Genomic DNA, 24835 nt, shown 5'->3' with positions numbered 1-24835 from the left:
TCCTATCTTCACTCCACTACAGTCAGGATTGTTATGGATAGTGGCCAGTAGAGGCTCGAGGGTCAGCACAAACAGAAGAGGGGAGAGAGGGCACCCCTGCCTAGTCCCATTTGACATACTAAAGGGCTTTGAAAGGGCTCCATTCACCTTGACAGAGGCCGTGGGATTATTATAGAGTATTTTGATCCAAGAGATAAACCTCGGTCCAATTCCCATGGCTTCAAGAGTTTTCGTCATGAACCCCCAGTCTACCCTGTCAAACGCTTTTTCGGTGTCAATCGACAGGAATAGAGCTGGGGGCCCACCCTGTTTGCTGGCTTCCCCCAGGAGTACCGCTCGCACCCCATTGTCCCTACTCTGTACAAAGCCTGCCTGGTCTGGGTGAACCAGATAGGATATTTTTTCCTTCAGTCTATTGGACAGTACTTTCGCGTAAAGTTTAACATCTGTGTTCAGCAGCGAAATGGGTCTATAACTTGAGCAAAGCCTGGCATCCTTCCCCTCTTTTAAAATCAACGTTATCGTCGCGGCTAGAGCTTCCCTCTCCATTTCACAGTTAGTGCCTAATTCGTTCCAGTAGTGACACAGCCTGGGTACCAATATGTGTTTTAATTTTTCAAGATAGATAGTGGGGAATCCATCTGGACCCGGGCTCTTACCCTTTGGAGAATCTTTTAATGCGGCAAATATTTCCTCCTCCTCAATAGGTCTATCCAGGATAGATCTCTCCTCCTGAGATAACTCCGCCAATCCTGACTCCTTCAAAAATTCCTCCCCTCTACTACTACGCGTGGGGTCCTCTGCTCCATGTTGCCCAATAGAATACAAAGACGTATAGAACTTTTTAAATTCCTCTGCCATGCTTCTACTGGTCACTATTACCTCGCCTTTTTTATTTTGAATTTTTTCAATAAAATTTCGCCCCCTTTTTTTCTTATTACTCCAGCCAGATGTTTACTCGACCTATTCGCCCAGAGATAATTATCCTTCGTTATCTTGTTGAGGGCTTTCATAGTATCCTGCTCCATCAGATCCCTCAACTCCTCCCTTTTGGCGATTAATTGGCGATAGCAATCCTGACTCTGCCCCTTAGACTTTTTATGTACCTGTTCCAAAGAGAAAATTTCTTCTATTAACCTTTCCCTTTCTTCCTTTCTCTTTTTTTTCAGCCCTGCTCCCAGAGACATGAAAATCCCTCTAATGTAGGCGTTGTGTGTTTCCCATAAAATAGAGGGGGATACCTCTCCTGTGTCGTTCGATTTAAAGAAGAAGTCCACTTCCTCCTGGACCCTTTCAACTACCTTTGGATCCTTCAACATGGATTCATTAAGTTTCCACGAGAAAGGTTGTCGTTGCCATTCTGGGATTTTCACCTTCATTACTACCGGGGAGTGATCAGAAAGGGATAAAATTTCTATTCTGGTTTCCTTTACCCACTCCAACATACTGTGGTCCACAAAAATATAATCCAGTCTGGAGTAGGTCCTGTGCACAGGGGAAAAAAAGGTAAAATCTTTCTCTTTGGCATGCTGCATTCTCCATGCATCCATTAGCTGGCAGCGAAATAACCTCCGCCCAATTGAGCGGATCGAAGCTTTTCTTATCCCCTGGGCACGGGACGTGCTGTCCAGATCTGGATCCAGGCAAAAGTTGAGGTCCCCCGCCAATACCACCTCCCCCTCCCTAAACTCCATGAGCTTTGTCAGCACTTGTCCCAAAAAAACTGTCGGGTTTCTGTTGGGACAATATACATTCACCAAAGTAAACATCCTATTCCCCATTTTGCCTTTCAATAAAATATAGCGACCATCAGGGTCCGTCATTCTATCTACTGGTGAGAAATTCGATGCTTTCGAAAACCCAATAGCAACCCCTTTTGCTCTTTTAAGGGGCGTGTCCCCGTAGAACCACGTAGGGAACCTTGAGGAGAAAATCCTAATTCTGGAAGCTAGGGTCAGGTGGGTCTCCTGAAGGAATACTACATCGGCACCCAGGTGCTGAAGCTCCCCCAATAATTTGTGTCTTTTTTTTGGCGAGTTTAATCCCTTCACATTATATGATAAGAATTTGAGCTCTGGCATATCAATTAATCACACCATTTTCCCCTCCCTCCTGATCCCCCGGAGCCCAACCTGCAGGTACACCTCTCCCTCCCGTCACCCCGCCCCCCCTCCCTCCCTCACCCTCCCTCCCGTCACCCCACCCCCCCTCCCTGCCTCACCCTTCCCACCCCCAAACCCCATCCCCCCCCTTCCCCTCGGTAGAAGACCGACTCCAAGCCCGCATGTTGGGAAATCACCCATTTCCCTCAATGCGCCTCCTTCCTCGGGGTGGGACTCCCCTGCCGGCCTCTGGTACCCCCCCAAAAAGCAAAGGATAAGGGGGGGAGCCGAAGGGACAGAAGACCGGCTCCCTAACCCAGCGAGACCGCCCCCCTCCCGTAAACCCTCCCCCCCCCGCAGAGGCATCTTGTCAACCAGAAATACTCTCCCCCTCCTTATCTCCAAATCCTGCATTACGATAACTGAGTTTAAGGTCCATATACCTCAATAAAAGATTTTTAGACAGAGATCTTCAGCTGGGGAGCGCAAAAAAAAAAAAAAAAAAAAGGCACCCCCCTCCCCCTAGGTTTCTTTTGTACCCAGATACAGTATATTTCAGTAGGGATGAGTTTAGGTTAGAGATGTAGTATTAGGGGAAGGCTATCAGAACTGTTTTGAAGTGGTATAGGTAGGACCGTTTTTTAAGGCAGGGCAAAAGGGGCAGCTGCCCTGGCCTCATCATTGTTGTATGGCCCAAAGCAGCTGCCTCATTCTTGCCACTATCCAGTTTAAATTCCCTTTTCCCTTGAAGTTTTAGTCCCGTGCTGTGTCCCGATATCTCAGTGTAAAGTTCTGTTGCTGCTGCCCAGCTCTGCCCTATTGCCATGTACAGTTGACTCACCTGCAGACCCTGTGTTCACATATAAATAACCGGCATTGATATGTAAATAGAGCCGGCATTCATATGTATATCATGTCCCCCTAAGGTCATATCTACCATCACTTCTGCTGAATACTGGCCACTGGGGAGGTAAAGGAGCATGCTTGAAAGTCCTGCCTACATCTATAGTCATTAAGCCTAACATCAGCCTGTTCTGCAAAGGTAAGCTTTCTTCAAAAGAACAGGGTGCCACAGCACCCTGAATTTTGGTGCATGTGAATACGCACATCTCAGCAGATGCATGGTGTCATTAACAATTATTGACACTTCTGTCTATCTGCTAAAGGGCAGCATGTTTCTATGGTGTCAGGATAGCGATTTTGCATGTATTCCCGACACACACAAATGTGAACGGAGGCCAAATGTCTCAGTTACATTGGTGATCAGTGTAAATCTTCTCAGTACATTGGGGCTTGATGTACAATCCTTTCATTCACACTAGTGGCCAGTGTGAAGGTCCCCCTTACATTGGTGGTCAGTGTAAATCCCTCTTTACATTGGTGGTTACTGTGAATGCTCCTATTACATTAGTGGTCAGTGTACATCCCCATTACATTGGTGGTCAGTGTAGAAACTCCTCTTTATATTGGTAATCGTTAAAAAAATCCAAACTTGCATTTGTGGTCAGTTACGCATCCTCCCTTACATTGGTGGTCCATCTAGAAGCCCCCTTTAAATTGGTGGTGAGTGTAAATCCCCCTTACATTGGTGGCCAGCGTAAAAATCCCCCTTTATTGTCTGTTGATGTAAAATCCCCCATTACATTGGTTGTCAATGTAAATTCTTCATAACATTGGTGATCAGTGTACATTTCCCTTTACATTGGTGGTAAGTGCAGAATTGCCCTTAGATTGGTGGTCAGTGTAAATCCCCCTTTACATTGGTGGTCAGTGTAAATCCCCCCTAACATTGGTGGTTGGTGTAGAAGTGTCACCTTACATTGGTGGTCAGTACAAATCGGTTGTCAGTGTAAATTCCCCCTTACATGGAGGTCATTGTATATTCCCCCTTACACTGGTGGTTGGTGTAAATGCTCTTATTACATTGGTGTCAGTGTATAAATCTCTCTTTTCTATTGGTGGGTGGTGTAAAATCCCCCGTTACATGGTGGTCAGTGCAAATTCCCCCTCACTTTGATGATCAGTGTAGATCCCCCCTCACATCGGTGGTCATTGTAAATTCCCAGTTGCATTGGTAGAATTCCCCACTATATACTTGCCAAGGATTTCCAGATTTGCTCTACATGATTCAGAATTTGTCACAGTGTACTGCCTCCTAACTAATCCCATCCCCCCACCACTGCCACTGATCCCTTCAACCCCCCAGCATTGCCACTGATCATGCCCCCCATTCCCCAGCATTGCCACTGATCCCAGGATTCCTAGGAGTTTTCTATTGCTGAGTCCCCTCACCTCCCCAGTCCATGGTGTGCTGGCAGTGAGGAGATGATGTGCTGTAACCTTTAGCAACCAATCAGTGAGCAGTAATGCACTAACCTCTTGCAACCAACCATTGAGTGGTACGGATATGCAGTAACCTCTAGGAACCAATCAGTGAGCAATAATAATGTGCAGTAACCTCTAGCAACCAATTAATGAGTGGTATAGATGTCCAGTAACCTCTAGCATTCAATCAGTGAGCACTATTGATGTAAAGTAATCTCTAGCAACCAATCAACAAGCAGAAGTCATGTGCTGTAACCTCTAGAAAATAGGTATTCTATGGGTTTGCCCAGAAATGGAGCTTGGAGCCTGTGTTACCAAATATGAGCTTTTAAATAAGGTCATATATGTCTTGTGTTTTGTGGTCAGTCCTTTATTTAAATAGGGTTTGCATGTGAAGTTGTTCTGGCAATGGTAAGGATATATTTAGTGCTTCAGTGTTCTGCAGATCCCCTTTGTAATTACTGCGTTCTTCATAGGTTTTGAACTTTTGTAACAGTGAGGGGAGCCCAATCTATGTTTTAGAGAGCTAAAGGGGTAATTTATCCACAAAAAAAACAATTTTATGTGTTTGTTTGTCAACTCTTTTATAGTAGATGTTACATCGAATTGTATTGGCCGGATGTGTCATTAGCTATATGAATAAGGTGAAAAGGAAAGTTGAGGGGGTGTTGAAGTCTGCTCATAATCTATACTGTAATTTGTGTCAAGCAACCAGGAGGTCCCTGTGTTATGAATTTATAAGATCTGCATATAAAGTGGTCTGCAGGCATCAGTCGGGGACCTCTATAGTTGTATATGTGGCAATATAACCCGTACAGCATGGTGGGCATCTGAATCTTTGATGGTAACGAGGATCAGCAATCCCAAGATTGGGAAAGCCACTTAGTGATGAAAGGATAATATGAATGAATGAACATGACAGTCGAAAACAGGGCAATGTAAATCTCAGGAATCACTATCAAATAGAACAGGTCAGTAGGATGAAAGCACATGAGAACATGCAAAATTATTTGTGAGCCTTCAGTAATGAAACAAAGTTGAAGTGTCATTCAGCAAGTGCACGAGTAGAGATTTCTTCCTTAGTCAGGAGATGCTCATGTGTCAGTCATCAAATGTATTGATGGTGGGGGAATGGGAAAGATGGTTTCTGGCCACTTCTCTAGCCTGAGATCTTGGGGGTCCAATGGCTCCAGGAATTTCGTCAGGTTCACAGGAGATCTCAAGGTGGCGGCTCTTCTGTTCCATTTAGTCCATAGATGGATAGAGCAGTGTCATTGGTATTGTTTGCCTGTTTCCTTGAGAGCTTTAGTGGGTGGTCAGATAATGCATCTCTGCAAAATGGTGCAGGGAGACAGATCACGAAATAAGGATATTTATGTCCCATAAAAATCTGTTTGTTCTTTTTTCCTAGCTTTAGGCATGATTTGTTATTTCTTTTAGAAAAAGTAGTTTCTGCACAGGACATGTCTGGGCCCCCTAAGGTCTGCACTCCTAGGGCCTAAAGCCCTATGCACATAGTCTTGTTAGTTAGTATCACATATTGGTCACTTCAGGAGCATGTTGAATACAGCTTGTCCTGTGACTTCAGGTTATTAGGACCCATGGTCTCAGGTATGTCCCTTATTGTGATATAGTTTCTATAAATTTCTGTAGAGCCTGTTTTCCATTTCAACCAGGTGAGACCAAGGCCAAGCTTTTAATTGGTGTTGGTTTAATGAGCTACCAGAAAGGAGTTTGTGAACTCTGAATGTGCATTTTCTATGATTTCAATACAGTCTGTGAAATGTTAAAGGGCTTTCTGCATTATTTATTCTCCCCGGCATGCATGTCTTTCATATTATGAAAGAGCGTTGCAATGTCTTGGTAGGCAAAAGCTTTATGTATGGTAGATTTTAAATTCTCATTTGAAAGCCTGTATTAGATTAGCATCTGAGTCCATTTTTTACTTTTAAAAGCTATGAAATTCATTATCGGTGCAGCAAGTTTTTTGAAGGTGCTTTGGTGGGCCTCTGGTTCAGGTCTATTGCTGGATTGATAAAAAAGAACTAATTGCTTTTACCTGAGACTTAATCGGCACAGTATACAGTAAATATGTCCATAATGGTGCAAGTTTAGGAGATATTTACAGTACCTATAGGTAAGCCTTATTATAGGCTTACCTATAGGTACAAACAAACCAGGGGAGTTTACTTCCTCTTTAAAGTGATTGTAAACAATCACTTTGTAAAACAACCCATTCAGTTTAAAATGGAAATGAAAGGCAAAACATTTATCTATAAATATAAAAAAAAAACATTCTTAATACATTTTTTTCCTTTTTAATAAGTGATCGCATACCCTCTGTTCTCAGCTGCATAAGAGCTGGGGCAGGAGAAGCAACAGCACACTGACCTTCCCAGTGAAAGGCTGTACAGGGGAGGAGAGGGTGTCAGGACAAGTCTGATAATTTTAGGAGAGTGGGCTAGGGAACTGACCACGGTGTGTTCTGCTTATTGTAGTCAGTTTTTAATAGGAAGCAGAGGGATTGGCAGGAACACCAGGGTTTTCACACAAAAGAAGCAACGCAGACACTGAGATCTATATATGACACACACTGAGAGCAGACTGACCCTGGGATTCCGTAGCAAATCCAGAGCTCTAATGAGGTGTGTGCTGCACAGAGATGATAAGACTCCGCTGACCTCCATCCTGGGTGGAGAGAGGTGGGGAGCTTTTTACATGCAGTTTGTTTGTTCCTGTGATGAGGACTCTATGCTGTTAACAAGAGGAAGTGGGGAGGAGTACCTGCTAAAGAGATTACATTGAAGCTCTCATATGTTTTATTTCTGGTGCAAAATTGGGTGGAGGCTCACTTGTACTGGATCTTTATACAACACTTGGTGGAGATTGTTGGATTTTGTTTTTGCTTTTGGCTTTTTATATTTATGGTGAGTGCATAGTGCACTAGAGTCTAAGCACAGAAGGAAGTTTTCTATACACAGTGGACACTTCTCATTCTAAATTTGTTTCACCGTATCATCATTTGGACTTTTACCTGTTATTTAATTTTGTATTTAATTTTTGCTTTTATTTCAATATTATTGGTTGGATTTGCTTACAAGGATTTGTACAGTCACAGTGTGTGCCAGCAGCTGAACTGTTTGGGGCACTTACTATATTTTTGTTTTGTGGAATACAAAGAGAACAGAATACTTTCTCATACAAGTAAATGGTACAGCAGGCGCATATCAGGAATATGAAATGTTTACATATTCTTTAATAAATTTGGCACTTTAGATGCAGAGGCAAATCTAAGCTCCTCAGGCCCTCAAACAAAATAAAAAACAGTCCCCAATGACATTTCTTAATAAATATTCTAAAATAACATACATGAAGTGCCTCATATAAAAGGGCTCTACATTATGTTGCTTTCACTAATAAGGAGGTGTGAAACATTGCCGGAACTGACCTTTCAGGCCACAGTTGCTACCTTTCCTAACCTTGTTGCGGTGATACTACTTATACAAAAGTACAGTAAAAGGTAAATACAACAGTGAATCTGTTTCTCAAAGGTCCATAGAGTAGGATTGTAAATTAAAGTTGATGTACATTGTTATGTCAAACCCCATGTTGGCATTAGTAATAAATATCCATTTATAGGCTGTAACTCCTAAAGTCATTACAATAACATTCAAATCCTCTTTTTTGTGTCAACACTGAAGCTGGTTTTCATTTAAGCACCTCTGAGACCATGCTTGAAAAATAAACAAATGTAAAAAGATTGAAAGTTAATAGGGCTCATAAATACTTTTTATATAAAAGAAATATCATATTAATGCACATAGGGGAATATACCTAGCTTAATAATTTCTCGTCTCTGAAAACCAAGGTCATATCTTCACTGTAAACAGGGAGCATCCACTAGGGACAGATAATGTTAATATCACAGTGTGCTCTGACTGTCAGCTCTCTCATATTATTAATAAAAACATGGGCTGCTCTTTACATCCATAACGTTTTTATTGAAATTTTTACGATCCAAAACTACTATTTTCATTGTCACAATGGCATACTTAACATATTATGATTCAGAAATGGAAGTGAGTGCAAGAATACTAATTTTAGTAGTGTTAGTAGCTGATGTAGTGCACACTGACTATTGAAAAAAATCGTTTTTTTTTTTTTTTTTTTTTTATGTTCTTGACATTTTTGTTGCCAAAGGTAGATTCAAGGTCTCTGTAAATGAGACATGCACAAAACTTCTAGATCAGTACTGTTCATGAAGCTGAAGGCCACAAATATGTTATTCAGTTTTTCACAGCAATGTACAAAATTCTTGGCTATTGATATCTTAGAAAGGTCAGTGACTAGAGTTGGAATCATCAGGTTATAAATTCACAAAGCTCCATTGAAACGTAGGTTCATAAAACTACAATGCTACAATAAAATTTGAAGAAAATATTTTGTAACCTAACTATTATTGAAAAAAGCATGTTTGAAGTCTCAAGAACAATGACAAACTATCAGATGAGCTGAGGTTAAATGTAACAGTAATGCCTGGAATTCTAATATAAAGAGGGTTGTATATTTCTTCCTCTAAACATGCTTCTACATTAGATAGTATTCTGAAGAGTACGACTGTAATACTGCTTTACAATACTTTGTAAAATGTTTGGGCAATAACTGGGAATTATGTGGGGTGAGAAGAATAATTTCTAACTACACAAAAGGTTTCACAAAGAAGAGAGTAAGCCTTTAGGCCAGCTTTGGTCTTTCTTGAAATACAGGTATAAAAGAAGGAAACAAGGAGGTGAAAATGTACATTGTGCTCTGATCTCCAGAAATTCCCCTCATGATCCTTCTGGGAGTCCATAAAAATACATCTGAATTTCATTAGCTATATATATTATGAAGGAACAGTTCTTATTCGTATTCCTATTTTTTAATGAAATGGCCATTAAACTGTTGAAAACCTAATGTAATAAATTGCTATAATAGCTTGAGACGGTACTATAGCAAGTTAACACCACTGTAAACATTTGCTTTTCCTGCTTTTCAATAGACACCTTATAGAAACTCAGTTATCACCTTCAGCTAGCAAAAATTAAGGGGCAATAGCCCAGTGTATGATCCTTAGGATTTCTCTATTATAAGGACAATACCTCAGAAATGGATCACCTTTGCTGTAAGCATAACATTGTTAGTGACTTTTTCTGGTTTTGGCTGTAAAGCCTTACGTTTATTCAATAAATGCTTTTTCAATCATATGAAAAAATACATGCACAGTGCCATGTCTTTTTTTTTTTTTTTTAGCATGTTGTGGGTTTAATGCATTCTTTGGTAAAGAAAGTTCAAGGTGTTATTTTTAACCATAGGCCTCTCTGAATGTGGACTAATTAAGCCATAAGACAGTTTTTCATTACTCTAAAGGTCCAGGTTTTGTGCCCTTTTATAAAGTTCATCTTTGTAATGCTCATGACTTTTTTTTTAGATTGGTCCAGAAATGCTGATTCAAATTTGTTTATTTTGTCACTAAAAACCTTACCATGTTTCTGTCTGCTTATGTAATTCTCTGTGCTTGGAATATGCTGCCGTTATTGTTAAGACTGTCGCTTTTAAAAAAATGAAATTGTGTTGTACTTTTTCGACCCATGCATTTACAATTCTTGGGCTAACTGTAATGGGTGAAATGTTGCTTTGAGAACACACATATGAAAATAATGTTTTTGTCCTCTCTGGTATTGTTTTTCAAATATTATCTATGTTTAAGCTATATAATAAGAAAGTACATATTAATAATGCATTTGTTTTTTTTTTTTTGTTTTTTTTTTTAATTGCAGAGTTTTATGAGATCATTTAGCAGTTTTAATGATGTGGGCTTCCTTCAAGTGAAAGTCATAAGAGCAGAGGGATTGATGGCAGCTGATGTCACTGGTAAGAGGATCCCTCTGTACAAAATGTCTTGTCACTACATTTACATATATTCTCCAAACAGTTCTTAATTAAAATTTTAAAAGAGTGAACTGTTTTCCTGTGATTCATTTGATGAGACTTATTTGTTACGTTTTACATCTGGGGCACACAGTGCGCTACGATGACATTCAGAAGATGACAGGTTACTAGGAGTATCTTCTACTGATGCTTATTTAAAGGGTTCTCGGAAGGAGGGGGGCTTTAATTAAAACCATGTCATGATAATGGAGTTTTTGTTGTGTCTAGAGAATAAGAGTTATAATAATAATTGTGCATTTTCCACTTTAAAGCCATTGGCATTTTTTTATTTATTTTACTGATTTTATCTTCTAAAGATATAGTGGTATATTTGATGACAGTATATAGCCAAGCAGATGTATCTAATGACATGGCATATCAAGGACTTTGTTTACTGAATAAATGGGGTTGAAGGGAAATAAATAGGGACTTTAAATGAACACATGGTCTGGTAAGGCACCATTGTTCCATCCCTCGGGACTTTAAATGAAACTGTAGCCTGGTAAGGCTACAAGTTTCCATCCCTGTCATGCATCAGAAGGGGAAAACGAAAAGGAAGTGGGACTTTAAATGAAATACTTGGTTGCAGAAAGGTAAATAGGTGAAAAAATAAATAAAAGGTTTTATTAATTGCCATCTAAAATAAACATCCATAACATTTGATTACAACAGTAATGATATACATTGATACATGGTATAAATTCATAAAAACAGTATCATGTAAAATGGCAATTAATCGTCCTTCCAGAATTCACCAATATGGTCATTGTATAAACAATAATGCACCGTAAAACTTGCAAAACCCATGGCCTTGTTGGTCCTAATGAGGATATTGAATGTAAACTTGGTATTGTAGTAATGTTAATTGGAAATAAGACGTATGGCAGCTCTACGCGTTTCGTGGCTAGAGGGCCACTCGTCAGGAGCGAGCACAAGATATATCTATAAATAAAGGATGAAGTATTATAATAGGATAGGTAAGTACGGTAATGGGGTATAGAACCCTCAACTCAATTACCTGTTAATATTAGGTATCAGTATGGTTGTGGCGTGAAAGCGGGGTACCAAAACCATACTGATACCTAATATTAACAGGTAATTGAGTTGAGGGTTCTATACCCCATTACCGTACTTACCTATCCTATTATAATACTTCATCCTTTATTTATAGATATATCTTGTGCTCGCTCCTGACGAGTGGCCCTCTAGCCACGAAACGCGTAGAGCTGCCATACCTCTTATTTCCAATTAACATTACTACAATACCAAGTTTACATTCAATATCCTCATTAGGACCAACAAGGCCATGGGTTTCGCAAGTTTTACGGTGCATTATTGTTTATACAATGACCATATTGGTGAATTCTGGAAGGACGATTAATTGCCATTTTACATGATACTGTTTTTATGAATTTATACCATGTATCAATGTATATCATTACTGTTGTAATCAAATGTTATGGATGTTTATTTTAGATGGCAATTAATAAAACCTTTTATTTATTTTTTCACCTATTTACCTCTCTGCAACCAAGTATTTCATTTAAAGTCCCACTTCCTTTTCGTTTTCCCCTTCTGATGATGGACTTTGTTTAGACATCGAGACTGATTTACTAAAGGTGGTAAAATTGTTCACACACAAAAGTGAAGATTCACTTCAATTATACAATTATATGCAGATAAAATAAACAAGGGTTTGATTTTCACATGGTTGGATAATTGAAGTGAATTTTTACTCTTTTTTGTGTGCATAGTCTCAACTCCTTTAGCAAACCAGACTCCCATTTTGCCATTTTGTGCAAACCTTGGCTCTTGTATCATGCAATTATGTTAATGAAAAAAACGACTTTTTAACTGCACAGCTGGGCAAACTAGAAAAGGAGTGGTGGCCTATAACAAGCCTTTGTAATGACATCCCCCAGCACATACTACCGCCCATAATGCACTTGCTGAGTTTAGCCATAAATGTCCACAGGTGTCAGAAAGTTGAGATTTGGTGTTACCCCCCCTTATCCCATTTCCATAGCCGCAGGCCCACAAGTGCCATTATGGTAAATATAGGCCTGCTCAGAAATCATAATAAATTAAGAAAATGTAGAATCATATTTTATGGAAAATGTGACATTTAGCTCCTGTGTAAGGCCAATTCTCCCCTGCATGCCAGAACTGAGTAGTCGGTAATGGGAACAAAAATATATCTCCTGCAATGTAAAAGAAGCTTTCCCCTCTTTGCTTTTTGTAAGCTACATTCTCAACCATCTTGAACTAGAAAAGGTATAGGTAGGTATTAATGTAAAAAATACTTGTTTGTAGGTTTTGTTTGTGATTCTGTATGTAAATGAGGGCAGTATTTTTTATTCTATAAAATCACTGCTGGCTGAAAGCAAAACCTTTCTCCGTAAAAGATTGGTAGATGGAGATCATGTGACTTGGGTTGCCTAGCCAATCTTATAGCATATTTATTAATGGGAAAAAGACATACCTTATTTAAACTTGTTTTTGGTATGATGAAAAATGCTGTATTGCTTTATGTGATAAATAGCTAGTCTTCTGCAAATTCATCCTGTCTAGTCATTCACTGACAAGACTATGATGGTAATATACTAAAGGCAAACAATAAACTGTGCACTTTTCAAGTGCAGTTGCACCATTTTTACCCAGAGTTAAATGAATATTGTGAAGCTTTACTTTATATAGAATATCCAATCAGGTGCAAGGAAAATAAAAAACAGCTTTTTTGCTTGCGCATGATTGGATGATAGACTTCAGCAGAGCTTTACCACATTCACTAAGCTCTGGGGAAAATTATTGCAACTGCACTTGCAAAGTGCAGTCTGTTTGCCTTTAGTAAATAAACTGTTTTGCGTTCTACCACTCCTTATCTGCTTCCCTTCTCTGCCAGTCTCTTCAGTGTCTTTCAACCTAACCATCAATTAAATTCTAGTGCTTATTTTTTTACCTTCACAACATTCACAGTGTATCCCCCCACTATAACTCTTGACTTAATCCACAAATATCCACCAAAACATTATCTCTTGTCCACCGATCTGCCCATAACTTCATCCCACCCACAGCTGCAGAATTCCACTTTAATGATATCCTTTCTTTTTAAGATGCTTAAATAATCTTTCAAAACCCATTTCTTTAATATTGGCTATCCATCTTCCTACTATTTGCAATTGCCTAATAGGCATCTCCCATCATTTGCAGCCATTGCCACCCATCTATCTTAGATTGTAAGTTTGTTTGGGCAGGGTATTCTTCTTCAATGTCATATTATGTACATGTTTTCTGTCAGTGTTTCATTATTTAATATATTTTAATTTGTTTAGCACTGATAAAGTATACCTGTAGTATTAGAGCAAATGATATGCTACAAAAAATGAGAGTGGAGAAGAAGGTAGATACTGCAGCTGTGTATTTGTTTTCCAGTTATAAAGGGACAGTAATGAATTATTTCACAATATACTTCAAGAACAGTTCATTGTGTAGTATTTCTGCCAGCACGAGATGCCTGGCATTATGTCATTCAATAAGTAGATCACCACATGTCAAACCAGTCAAGATAGCCAGAGAGGCGGTAGGGGTTACTAGTTAATCTATTACAAGAAAAATTTAGATTTTCATAAACTTTGATTGGTTTAATTTTCTCTTCTCTGAACCTTGAAAATGATATACTGTATCTTCAGTTTGGTAGAAATCACACTTATAAAACTGGAGAAATAATACATTTCACTAAATATAGTTGTGTAATATAGAGACATGCAGATTTGTATGATTGTGGGGGTTCCTTGATCAAAGATGTACCCATTCCAAATACCTTCAGGCTTTTCCTTGACAATAAATTATCACGTGAGATTTATTTAGAATGTCCTCATGTAAATTTCATGTCTTTTATAACCATGTAGAACATAAAAACCTAGAAACAAATAGAGCATGAAATCAGATTGTAATATAGAATAAAGACATAGCAAAAGAAGATATAATGCTGTTTTAACAATTATCTTAGAACATCCCTATTAGCTTATGGTTTAACATTTAGCAGATTCACATTCATTAGCAGGGTGAAATCTAAGTCTTGTTTGACAGCCCAGTTAAAAACAGTCTGTTTTGCTGTCTGTGGGCTTTAATTAAGATGTGTTAAGTTCTAGCTCCTTTGCCCCCCACCCGCTGTGTCACAGACTGGCGATCAGACACTTTCAGATGGTCCAGCCCATGACTTTGACCTTCTGAGCAGTACAGTGTTCCCGGGGGAACCGTTCAACTCATGAGTTCTGATTTCACACTTCCAGGATGCCTCGGTTCTTTTAACAATGACAGGGAGACAAAGGCCTTTAGAGCAGGCCGCATGGGGACTTGTTTAAATTGGAAACTAGAGAGGAGTCAAGGAACAAGGTTATGGGCTACAGAACAGCACTTTTAATAAAGAGCTCACAGCTCCGATTCAGTGCAATGAAGTCTGCTACAATTCAATTAATTGAGCCATTTATCTGAATCATCTCACACCCTAATATTTCTCACCAGAAATTCTTGAAAAGTATTGTTTTTAACATACACTTGGTGTAGATGAATTAAAGTGTAAGTTTGTTAGCTATGCAGTATTTTTTCCAGTTGCATTAAAAGGTTATCATTCAGTTGCATTAACTGACCTGCGTTATTATAAATATGGCCTCCACCTAGAGAATTACTCTTTTATACAAACACTGATAATAAGATTTGAAATAAAGATATACACATAAATAAGAATCTAGACACCCTCGGGCGTCTCTGCTTGTGAAATGGTATCATAATAGGAACTGTCACCTTGTGGGACCAAGGTTCTGTTTAGCTAGTGGCAAAGTGTGATGGACGCCTCTGGTGCTGATTTGTTGGGGGGGAAATATGACCTTTGGCTATCAATATCTGCATGTGTCTCATAAACCTGAGACTGTAGCCCAATTCAGCCAAAAAGGGCCACATTGAGAGATGAGCATCTAATGTCTATGAACACCATAAAGAGACTATGTCAGTTTGCTCTATAAGAGCACAGTAACAGTCTTATACTAACCTACCCCCCTGGTCACCCATATTCACCTTCACAGTTTGTACTGCTAATCTGTTCCTTCAGCAGTCAGACCAAGACTCTGTGTCGGATGTTGGTAGAGCTTATGGTTTATGATGTCACCCCCTCCTTTTACATGACAGCGTGAAAAATTAAATTGGGAATTCTTTTTAAAGCGGAACTGTGGCCAGGCTATGAACCTTTAAATATTTACATATTTTAGCAAGCAGTAAACAAGCTTGAAAACAAGCCTTCACTGACATCTGTAGCTGCAGACACTCATCCTCAAATTTCCCAAGAGAAACAGTTAAGATGTTTGGGCAGCACTGAGCTCTCCTTCCTGTGCTATTGCTCTGTGTTTACATTGAAGACTAGAAGGTGAGGGCTACGATAGGGGCAGTATGGTCATAAGAGAAGGGTGGAAAGTATAGTAGTAGGCAATATAAGCAGGAGAGAGCAGTGGAGGGTATGACATTAGGCTAGTGTGTGCAGAAGAGGAATAGATGTAGCCTCTATAGCAATAATCATAGTAGAGGATATGTAAATAATTGTACCATCATCCAGAAACTTAGAGATATGGGGATCGGTGGCTTGGTCCCCAACCAAGCCTACCTTAGAGGACAAGGGCAATTGGACTATCTGGGTACAAATTAAAAAAAAAAAATTCAAATGTATGAACAAGTATATAGAAAAACATAGAGATTTATTAATACATAATTAATAAAACATGGCAAATAACCAAATACAGATTAAAAGCATGGTAACAATCCATGTGTATCACCAAAATAATCGTCCCCAAACGAGGAAGATCACAGTGGGATAGTTGGTCACGGATAACATCTCAACTAGTTTCGTGGTCTAATGCCGCTTCGTCAGGAAGATATCTGTAATTTGATTGACAAATGATCAATAACAATACAATTGACCAAAGCAATAACAACATTTCATACAATAGTGTCAATAACAAAGTATATATGGGGGAAGAGCAGAGCTGCTTACCTATAACCCTGGCAAACACAGGACACAGGACGTCACCAAAGGGTCCCCCGCAGTGACTAGGGGGGACGTAAAAATAAATAGATTGGTATAGAAATAGATGGGGTGAAACAGTTGAAATGGGTGGACTATGCACTTGAAGGAGCTGTGGGTGGAGGAATGTGACTGTGGTGAAAGTGTGGGGAGGGGGAGGGAAAGGGTGGGGAATTGTGTATGAGTGAGGAAGTGAAGAGGCAAAGTGGGAGAGAAGTGGGGAAGGAGGGGCAAAGGATGGAGGAAATGGATTAGGTGAGGATAGGGAGATGTGGAGACAGTGGGTAAGTCAGGGGTGGGGAGGTGTAAGGCAGGAGGAGAAAAAGAGGGGAAGGAAAAGAGGGTATGGAGGGCAATGAAAAAGGGGGAGGGGATGGCGTGAAGGAAGGGAGGGAGAAGGGGAAAAGGGGAGGTCAAAGATGCAAGAGGGAAAGAGAGTAGAAAAAATAGAAATTAATAAGGAAGAAGGGGGAGGGGAGGGGGAGAGGGCAAAAGGGGGAGGAAGGAAAAAGAGAGGGAAAGATGGAAAAGGAAAAGAAGGGAAAAGAGGGGAAGGAGGGGAAGGGATGGGAGTGGGGAGAGGGGAAAAAAGGGGGGAGAAAAAGGGAGGGAGTGAGGGAGGAGTGGGCGAGGGAGGGGGGTTTTTTGGGGGGGAGAAGGGCATAGTATATACCTTATATGCAGATACATAGGATTTGGAGGTCCTGGGAAATAAAGGGCAGCTGGAGATGGGGGTACCAATACTCAGCAGGATTTACACCACTACAGGGGAGAGGTAAGAAGTGGGGGTGTGTTTGAGCACACGCATTCCTGCCCACAATATGCAACCTATAGGGAAGAAGACAATGGCCACAGATGAATTAGAAGACATGCTTGCAACTCCATAAATGGAAACAGCAAAGTAGCTGTAATAAGTGCCAGTGATGTATACTTACTGTGGATATGCTAGGGTACAAATATTCCCGGGCCCGACATCCATAGCACTGACAAGCAGGCAAAGCTTATGTATGCTTATGTAGTCCCCGACCCAGTGGTGTTAACAGACGCTGCCCGTCGCCAGCGCATGACGTCGGATGTAGGATGTACACAAGTGAAGGGGGCAGTCCCATAGAGATGGGACTCGTCCATCCACCAGGGAGGTCACCTAGCCGCCGCATGGGGACAACAGGGGGGGCGCCAGAAGTACCCAAGCATATCACAGGGAGAGGCAAACAGCTGGGCTCAAATAACAGAGAAATAGAAATATATATCATTTTTGTACAGGTATTAAAAAAATACCATTTAATGCCAAGGCAACCTTTAATAACCCATATTGGAGGCTCATGGGTATGTGGGACCTCGGGCTAAAGAAGAAGGTAAGGCAAAGGAAAACATTGTAACAGAAACAGATATTATGGCACAGAAAAAGCACAAACAACAGGACCAAGCAGGTGCAGGGCTGTACCAAATTAGACAGATAACCATGACGAGAAAAAAAAAAATATATATATAAGCCAGACATCAAGGGAACCTAAGAGACGACTTAAGGAGGCAAAGTTCTTTAAAGAAACAGCTGGAAGGAGTTAAGCTCGTTCAGGCCAGGTGGAATGGTAGTGTGGAGCCTTTCAATCCAGAGGTTCTCATGCTGCAAGAGCACCTTGTCACGGTCACCCCCCCCCCCCGGGGTCAAGGGGCACCACCTCCAGGGCCAAGAATTTAACAGCTATAGGATTAAATCTGTGGTAAAGGCCTATATGTCGGCCAACGGTGGTAAGTTTACCATTCGTTGAATAATAGAAATGATCTCCAATTCTCTGTCTTAGTTCCCTTAGTCTTCCCTACATAAAAGGCTCTGCAATCGCAGAACATTAGATAGACAACCCCAGTTGTGCCATAATGGGCTGGGGTATGGGGAGTGAAGAGTTCCCCATTCGGAAGTCTTTAGGTAGTAATAGTGAGAATCCAAGGGCAACGGGAACATTGCCAACATTGAGAAGTGCCCCTTAAACCCGAGGAGTGACCGATGTTGGATCAATAGTGGCTGCTAGTTTGGCGATCTTTTAAAGAATTGGCTCTTCAGAACACCAGTTTCGGAGTACTGTGAAGATGTTTGTTTAGGATGTGATGATCTGTTAAGAGATGCCAGTGTTTGGAAAGGATATTGCGAAGCTGGCCATGATGTGCTGAAAATTTGGTAATGATCTTAACAGTTTTCCTCTAAGGAGCAAACGTTCACGTAGAGATGCAGCCTGAATGTAAAAATCCTCATCTCATGTACAGTTCCTGCGCAGTCGCATGTACTGTGCATAAGGGATACTGCACATGAGAGGTTTTGGATGAGCACTGAAAGCGTGCAGAAGGGTGTTCCCGGCTGTGGGCTTCCGATAGAGATCTGTACCTAGAGTTCCATCTGAGTTCTTGATGAGCAAAAAAGGGATCTGTGTATCGTCAAGATTAAACGTAAAGTGTAAGTTCATAGAATTGACATTAAGTATCCGGATAAACTCATTTAGCTGGGCTATAGAGCCAGTCCACACTTCAAAAAAATCATCTATGGATCTATACCAGCATAGCACAGACTGCAAGAAGGTAGTGTATTGATCATTGGAAAAAACATTTCTTTCCCATGCTCCGAGAAATAAATTTGGCGTAGGACGGGGCACAAGACATGCCCAGGGCCACACCTTGGGCCTGTAGAACGTGTTGGTCCTCAAAGATGAAATAATTCCATGTAAGAATGAAGGATAATAAATGTAAGATACATTCAGTCAAGGGCCAAGAAGTATGATCCTGTTCCATTAAGAAGGATTTAGCCATCAGGACTCCCTTCTTGTGGGGGATGCTCGAGTAGGGAGCCTCAACATCTATGGCCACGAGAAGGGAGTCCCGAGAAACTGAATCCCCTCAATGTGTCTCAAAAGCTCTGTTGTGTCACAGATGTAGGATGGTAAACTCAGCACATGTGCCATCAAAAAGCTATCCAAAAATTTGCTGGCATTGTCCATTAAAGAACCAATGCCTGACATGATTTACCTTCATGGAGGTCGAAGAATGTTCTTATGTGTCTTTGGCAGTGTATAAAAAGTAGGAGTTCAAGGGTGCTTGGGAATCAAATAGTTGAGAGTAACCTTATCTGTGAGACCTTGCCAAAAGGCATCGGTACATAGTCCTCCAAATTCATTGATGAATCCATTGATTTTAGTAAGTGGAAAAGGTCTGTACCATGTGGAGTTGTTTAAAACTTTGCGACACATAGTCTGATACTGTATATGGAACATGACAACAATATTCCCACCCTTATCGGATAGTTAAAAATGATGTAATTTCGTTTCTGTAGATGTCTAAGTGCTAGTAATTGATTTGGGGTAAGATTCGGTGGAAAGTCCATTTATTTTGCTTGAGGTCCTTAAAAGATTACTGAAGAAAAGCCAAAGTAGCTGGGCAAGTCATTAGGTCTGGAAAATTACGTGATTTGGGTTTGAATTTGTTAGGAACAGTAGATTGCGTTGAAGACGAAGCAGCCGAAGTGGCAATTGTGTCACTCAGGTCCCCAATAGGTTCCTGCTGGGAACCCGAGGGGTCCTCAGTGGCACTCTCATCATACAAGAGCATCAGGTCACGTAGCGCGCAGAATTCGTCCATGCTAAAGTGCCTTGTGCATTCAGTGAGTTTGCATTCAAGATTAATATTTTGGCAGTCTTTATCAAAAATTAACTTAAATGTTAAGTTACGTGCACAAATAGTTTCAGTAATGTGTAGAAAATCAAGAGGGCAAAAGCCCAAACCCAGTTGCAGAACTGATAACTCATCCGGTGACATAGGAGTAGAAGTGAGATTAATAATATTTAATTGGGACGTGTCGTGGAAGTGCTGGGTAGGGGCATGGGGGAGGTTTGCGAACGAATGTGTCTATCTTGGTTTGTTGTTTTTTCAGATCTGGTGAGGTCAGATCTAAAAAATCAATATCTACTGGTGCCTTCTTGGGATTAACCAAGGCTGACCCTAGAACCTTGGGGATCGTGTTGCAAAGTGTACGGGAGATTGTGCCACCTGCAGTTTGATTCGCCAGTGGTGAGGGGTGTATGTGCTGATTGGTGTTTAGAAGAAGTCTGTAGAAGAGGAGTGTGAAAGGTATGATGGGTGCAATATGTGCAGGGGGATTGTAATAGTATGACAATAAGCAGAATAATTAGTCTTTTTATTCACAAATGATAGGCACTGATCTTGTTATAAGTGATAAAACAAAAACAAAGTCCATTGACAAAATAAGTCCTTAAATGTAATGATGATTAATCAATGAAGATTCAAAAATGAGTTGAAAGCAGATTCAATTTAGTTCATCCACCACACCACGTGCAAACGGTGACTCCACTTCCCTGTGGGTGTCCACTTACCAAATGAAGTTGCCTTGCACTCTCATGCACAGCAAATAGGCATCAACCCACATAGGGTTAAATCATGCATCAATCTCCCATCCATATTATTGATCCCATGGAAAGATCCACATATAAAGAAACAACGTGCTCTGATGGTGCAGTAACGTTTGATCAAAATGTATTAAAGTTAAAAAGCTTCAAACATTGCACTCACATAGGTTAAAATAAATTACGCATGTGATACATCTACTGCAGCAGCATGAGACTGGCAAAGCATGGTCACAGCAAACTCAGCGTGTATTAGTATCTCACCCACTCCGGAATCATCACCGCCGTAATGTCACTTCTGGTATTACATCTGATGTCACTAATGGTTGCCATACAGCCACACACTGATGCATTTCGTTATCACAACTTCCTCCTTGGATTGGCTGTACAGCACAGCAACCTCCCTTTTGTAATTTCCCATATGCTAATGGTAATGACTACCCATCGGCATATACGCTAACTGCATGTCCCCACAACCATGATATGCACAGTCTTGTCATCGATGGGTTGTAAAGAAACACTGTTTGTTGGTTGGGTGTTGTTGGAAGTGGTATTCCATTGGTGAAAGACTAATCTGCATACTGGAAGTCGTATCTTATTTGGGAAAGACCAGTCTTTATACTAGAAGTGGTATCTCATTGGGGAAAGATCAGTTTGTGTCTGGAAGTGGTAAATCATTGGGGAAAGATCAATCTGTGTGCTGGGGGTGGTATATCACTGAGGAAAGACCAATGCGTGTGCTGGAGGTTGGCTCCTATTGCTAGAGCAGTGAGATTCAACCGTCTACATTTAAGAATGGAGGCAGAAGTCACCAGTGACAAACTGAAAATTAAACTTAGTAGGATAGAAAGTATACTCAGGCAAAATCTCTAAAATCTAATATAAACGTACATGTTAAGTTAGGTTCACATTACTACGATGCGATTTTGATCTGATTTCGGTGTGACTTTGTAGTGCAACTCTGTTGTGCCTTGGTTGCATGTTGGATGTGGTTTACTTATTCTATGGGGCCAATTCTCACTGTATATCGCACCAAAGTAGTACAAGAACCTTCTCCAAAACTTTGCCACATGGAGTCACATGGATGTGAACGGACACCAATAAAATAATATGATTTTCCTTGTCATGTGATTCTGTGCGACTCAAGTTGCATCTGAAATTGGACCAGTGTGAACCAGTCCTTAAAGGAGAAGTACAGCCAAATCTTGTTTGGCTGTACTTCTCCTGTGGATCACAGGAGTGCAGTTCATTCAGCACTCCTGTGACCTGTTTTCGGCAGACAGCGGGCTGAAGCCCATTGTCGGCTGACGTCACAGAGGCGGTCAAGGCTCGGGAAAGATTGCCACCATATGGTTGAGATCTGCCCACATGCCTGGACCATCACCTGGCTTAGTCTCTCATCGAGCCATTGAAAGCCTGAGCTGGCAGCTCTTACCCCCTCCACAGATCCAGTGAGCCCCTAAGGGGGAGGGGCAGAGCAGAGAGCCAGTGACTGACAGTCATCAGCTCTCTGCTCATGGAGCTGTGAGAACTGAACGATCAGCGATGTTTGATTGCTCGGTTCTCAGTGTTAGAGCCGGCGGGGGACAGATGCAGCATTGGACCGATGCTGCATCCAGCTAGGTCAGTATGACTAAAAAAGAAACAAATCCCATACTTCTCTTTAAATGTAATTTCCTGCAGTTTTTCAGGCAAGCTCCCTCTCTTGTTTGTTTCGTATCATTGCTTTGTTGGCAGATTTTACCTTGCCAGTGTTTAATTGGTAGGTGTTATGTCATCTAGGGCCTGTCGTTAGTTAGATGCCTGTTGGAGACTGCTGTTAAGAACAGGTATATAGGCGAGGTTATGATAGTTCAGAGATCACAGGTTACCTGTAATTGGCACAGATATTACACATAATGTAATAAGTATATGCTTTACTAACCCATAAACCTGTGGCGTTGCCTATTCCAACATGAATGCCTTCTGATTCTTTACTGCAGGGATCTCCAAAACTTTTGTAACAAATGGCCAGTTTACTGCCCCTCAGACTTTAGCGGGGCAGACAGTGATCAGTGGGAGTAGAAAATGCTGTCAATGCCCCATCATTGGTGTCAGTGGGAGGAAAAGTGCCCCATTATTGGTGTCAGTGAGAGGAATAGTGCCCCCTCATTGGTGTCAGTGGGAGAATTAATGTCCCATCGGTGGTGTCATTGGGAGGAATAGAGTCCCATCATTGGTGACAGTGGGAGGAATAGTATCCCATCATTGGTGTCAGTGGGAGGAATAGTGTCCCATCATTGGTGTCAGTGGGAGGAATAGCGGCCCATCATTGGTGTCAGTGTAAGGAATAGTGTAGATATTTGCCAGCACACCAAGGATCAGCACACGGTGGCGTCTAAACGGTTTAATTTATTGCATGATCACAACACAAAAGGTGCAACGTTTCAGAGTCGCACAGGACCCCTTCGTCAGGCATGTGATGATACATGCCTGACGAAGGGGTCCTGTGCGACTCCGAAACGTTGCACCTTTTGTGTTGTGATCATGCAATAAATTAAACCGTTTGGACGCCACCGTGTGCTGATCCTTGGTGTGCTGGCAAATATCTACATTGTGACTTGAACCAGTATCCAGCTGGTTGTTGCTGCAGCACCCGACCTTTAAGAGCTTATACCAGCAACGTGTGCGATGGGAATATGAAACATTGAGTGTAAGGAATAGTGTGCCAGCATTGGTGTGAGGCTGGGGAATAGTGCCCCATCATTGGTGTCAGTGGGAGGAATAGTGCCCCATCATTGGTGTCAGTGGGAGGAATAGCATCCCATCATTGGTGTCAGTGTAAGGAATGGTGCCCCATCATTGGTGTGAATTGGGGGAATAGTTCCCCCATCATTGGTGTCATTGGGAGAAATAGTGCCCCATCATTGGGGTCAGTGGGAGATATAGGGCCCCATCATTGGTGTCAGTGGGAAGAAAAGTGCCCTATTATTGGTGTCAGTGGGAGTTATAGTGCTCCAAGGGCCAGATAAAAGCAAGCAAAGTGCCACATCTGGCCTGCGGGCCACAGCTTGGAGACCGCTGCCTTACTAGGTGAGTCCTCCATTGAATAGTGCAATGTAGCTGTTCTATGCCTACATTTCTTATTAGCTAGGAATTTATATGCACTGGAACAATGTTTGGTTCGTAACCCTAATAGGGTCATGAACTTATTTGTGATGGATAACAACAGGGCTGTGTAGTTTATCTTGTCCAGGGGAATTTTGGTGGATTAGTGGTGGGTGATGTAGCACACTGGTGATGATGTTTGACAGCACAGACACATATGGGGACTGCGAGCATGTGCAATCAGCCTTATTCCAAAATGGATTAAATTTATTATTGTCCTCAAAATTCTACAAACAATCATGGTCCATTCCGGCGTGGGTGGTGGCGAAGTTTGGGTTGTAATGTTTTTCCCTGGGGGAAGGTTTTCCGAGTGGGATGGCTGTTGGTATAATATTTGATTCCCCTTTTTATAACTGTTCCTAATGTTTTGATGTGCACCACCTGTGTTGTGGATCCTATTCTTGGAAAAATTTCCAATAAAAACAATTGAAACAGAAAATTATACAAACATACCCCATAATGACAACGTGAAAGAAGTTTTTTTGAAATCTTTGTAAGCTTATTAAAAATAAAAAACGAAAAAAATCCCATGTACATAAATAAGTTTTCACAGCCTTTGCTCAATACTTTGTTGAAGCACCTTTGGCACCAATTACAGACTCAAGTGTTTTTGTGTGATACTACAAACTTGGCACATCTATTTTTGGGCAGTTTCTCCCATTCTTCTTTGCAGGACCTCTCAAGCTCCATCAGTGCACAGCCATTTTCAGATCTCTTCAGAGCTGTTCAATTGGGTTCAAGTCTGGGCTCTGTCTGGGCCACTCAAGAACATTCACAGAGTTATCCCGTAGCCACTCCTTTGTTATCTTGGCTGTGTG

The 24835-nt window shown here is 41.1% G+C and overlaps 1 protein-coding gene across 5 annotated transcripts in view; it reads left to right on the top strand.

The window, feature by feature from the left end:
• Window positions 1–24835, top strand: part of MCTP1 (multiple C2 and transmembrane domain containing 1) — a 1184139-nt gene that overhangs the window by 604976 nt on the left and 554328 nt on the right. For all 5 annotated transcript variants that reach the window (XM_073624522.1, XM_073624521.1, XM_073624523.1 and 2 more), the window contains one exon: window positions 10247–10340. In XM_073624522.1, the coding sequence (XP_073480623.1) occupies window positions 10247–10340 (94 nt within the window). The remainder of the gene's footprint in view (window positions 1–10246; window positions 10341–24835) is intronic.

The sequence above is a fragment of the Aquarana catesbeiana genome, linkage group LG01 (genome assembly GCF_042186555.1).
Source record: "Aquarana catesbeiana isolate 2022-GZ linkage group LG01, ASM4218655v1, whole genome shotgun sequence".
Classification (NCBI taxonomy): domain Eukaryota; kingdom Metazoa; phylum Chordata; class Amphibia; order Anura; family Ranidae; genus Aquarana; species Aquarana catesbeiana.
This window is presented reverse-complemented; position numbering and strand designations above follow the sequence as displayed.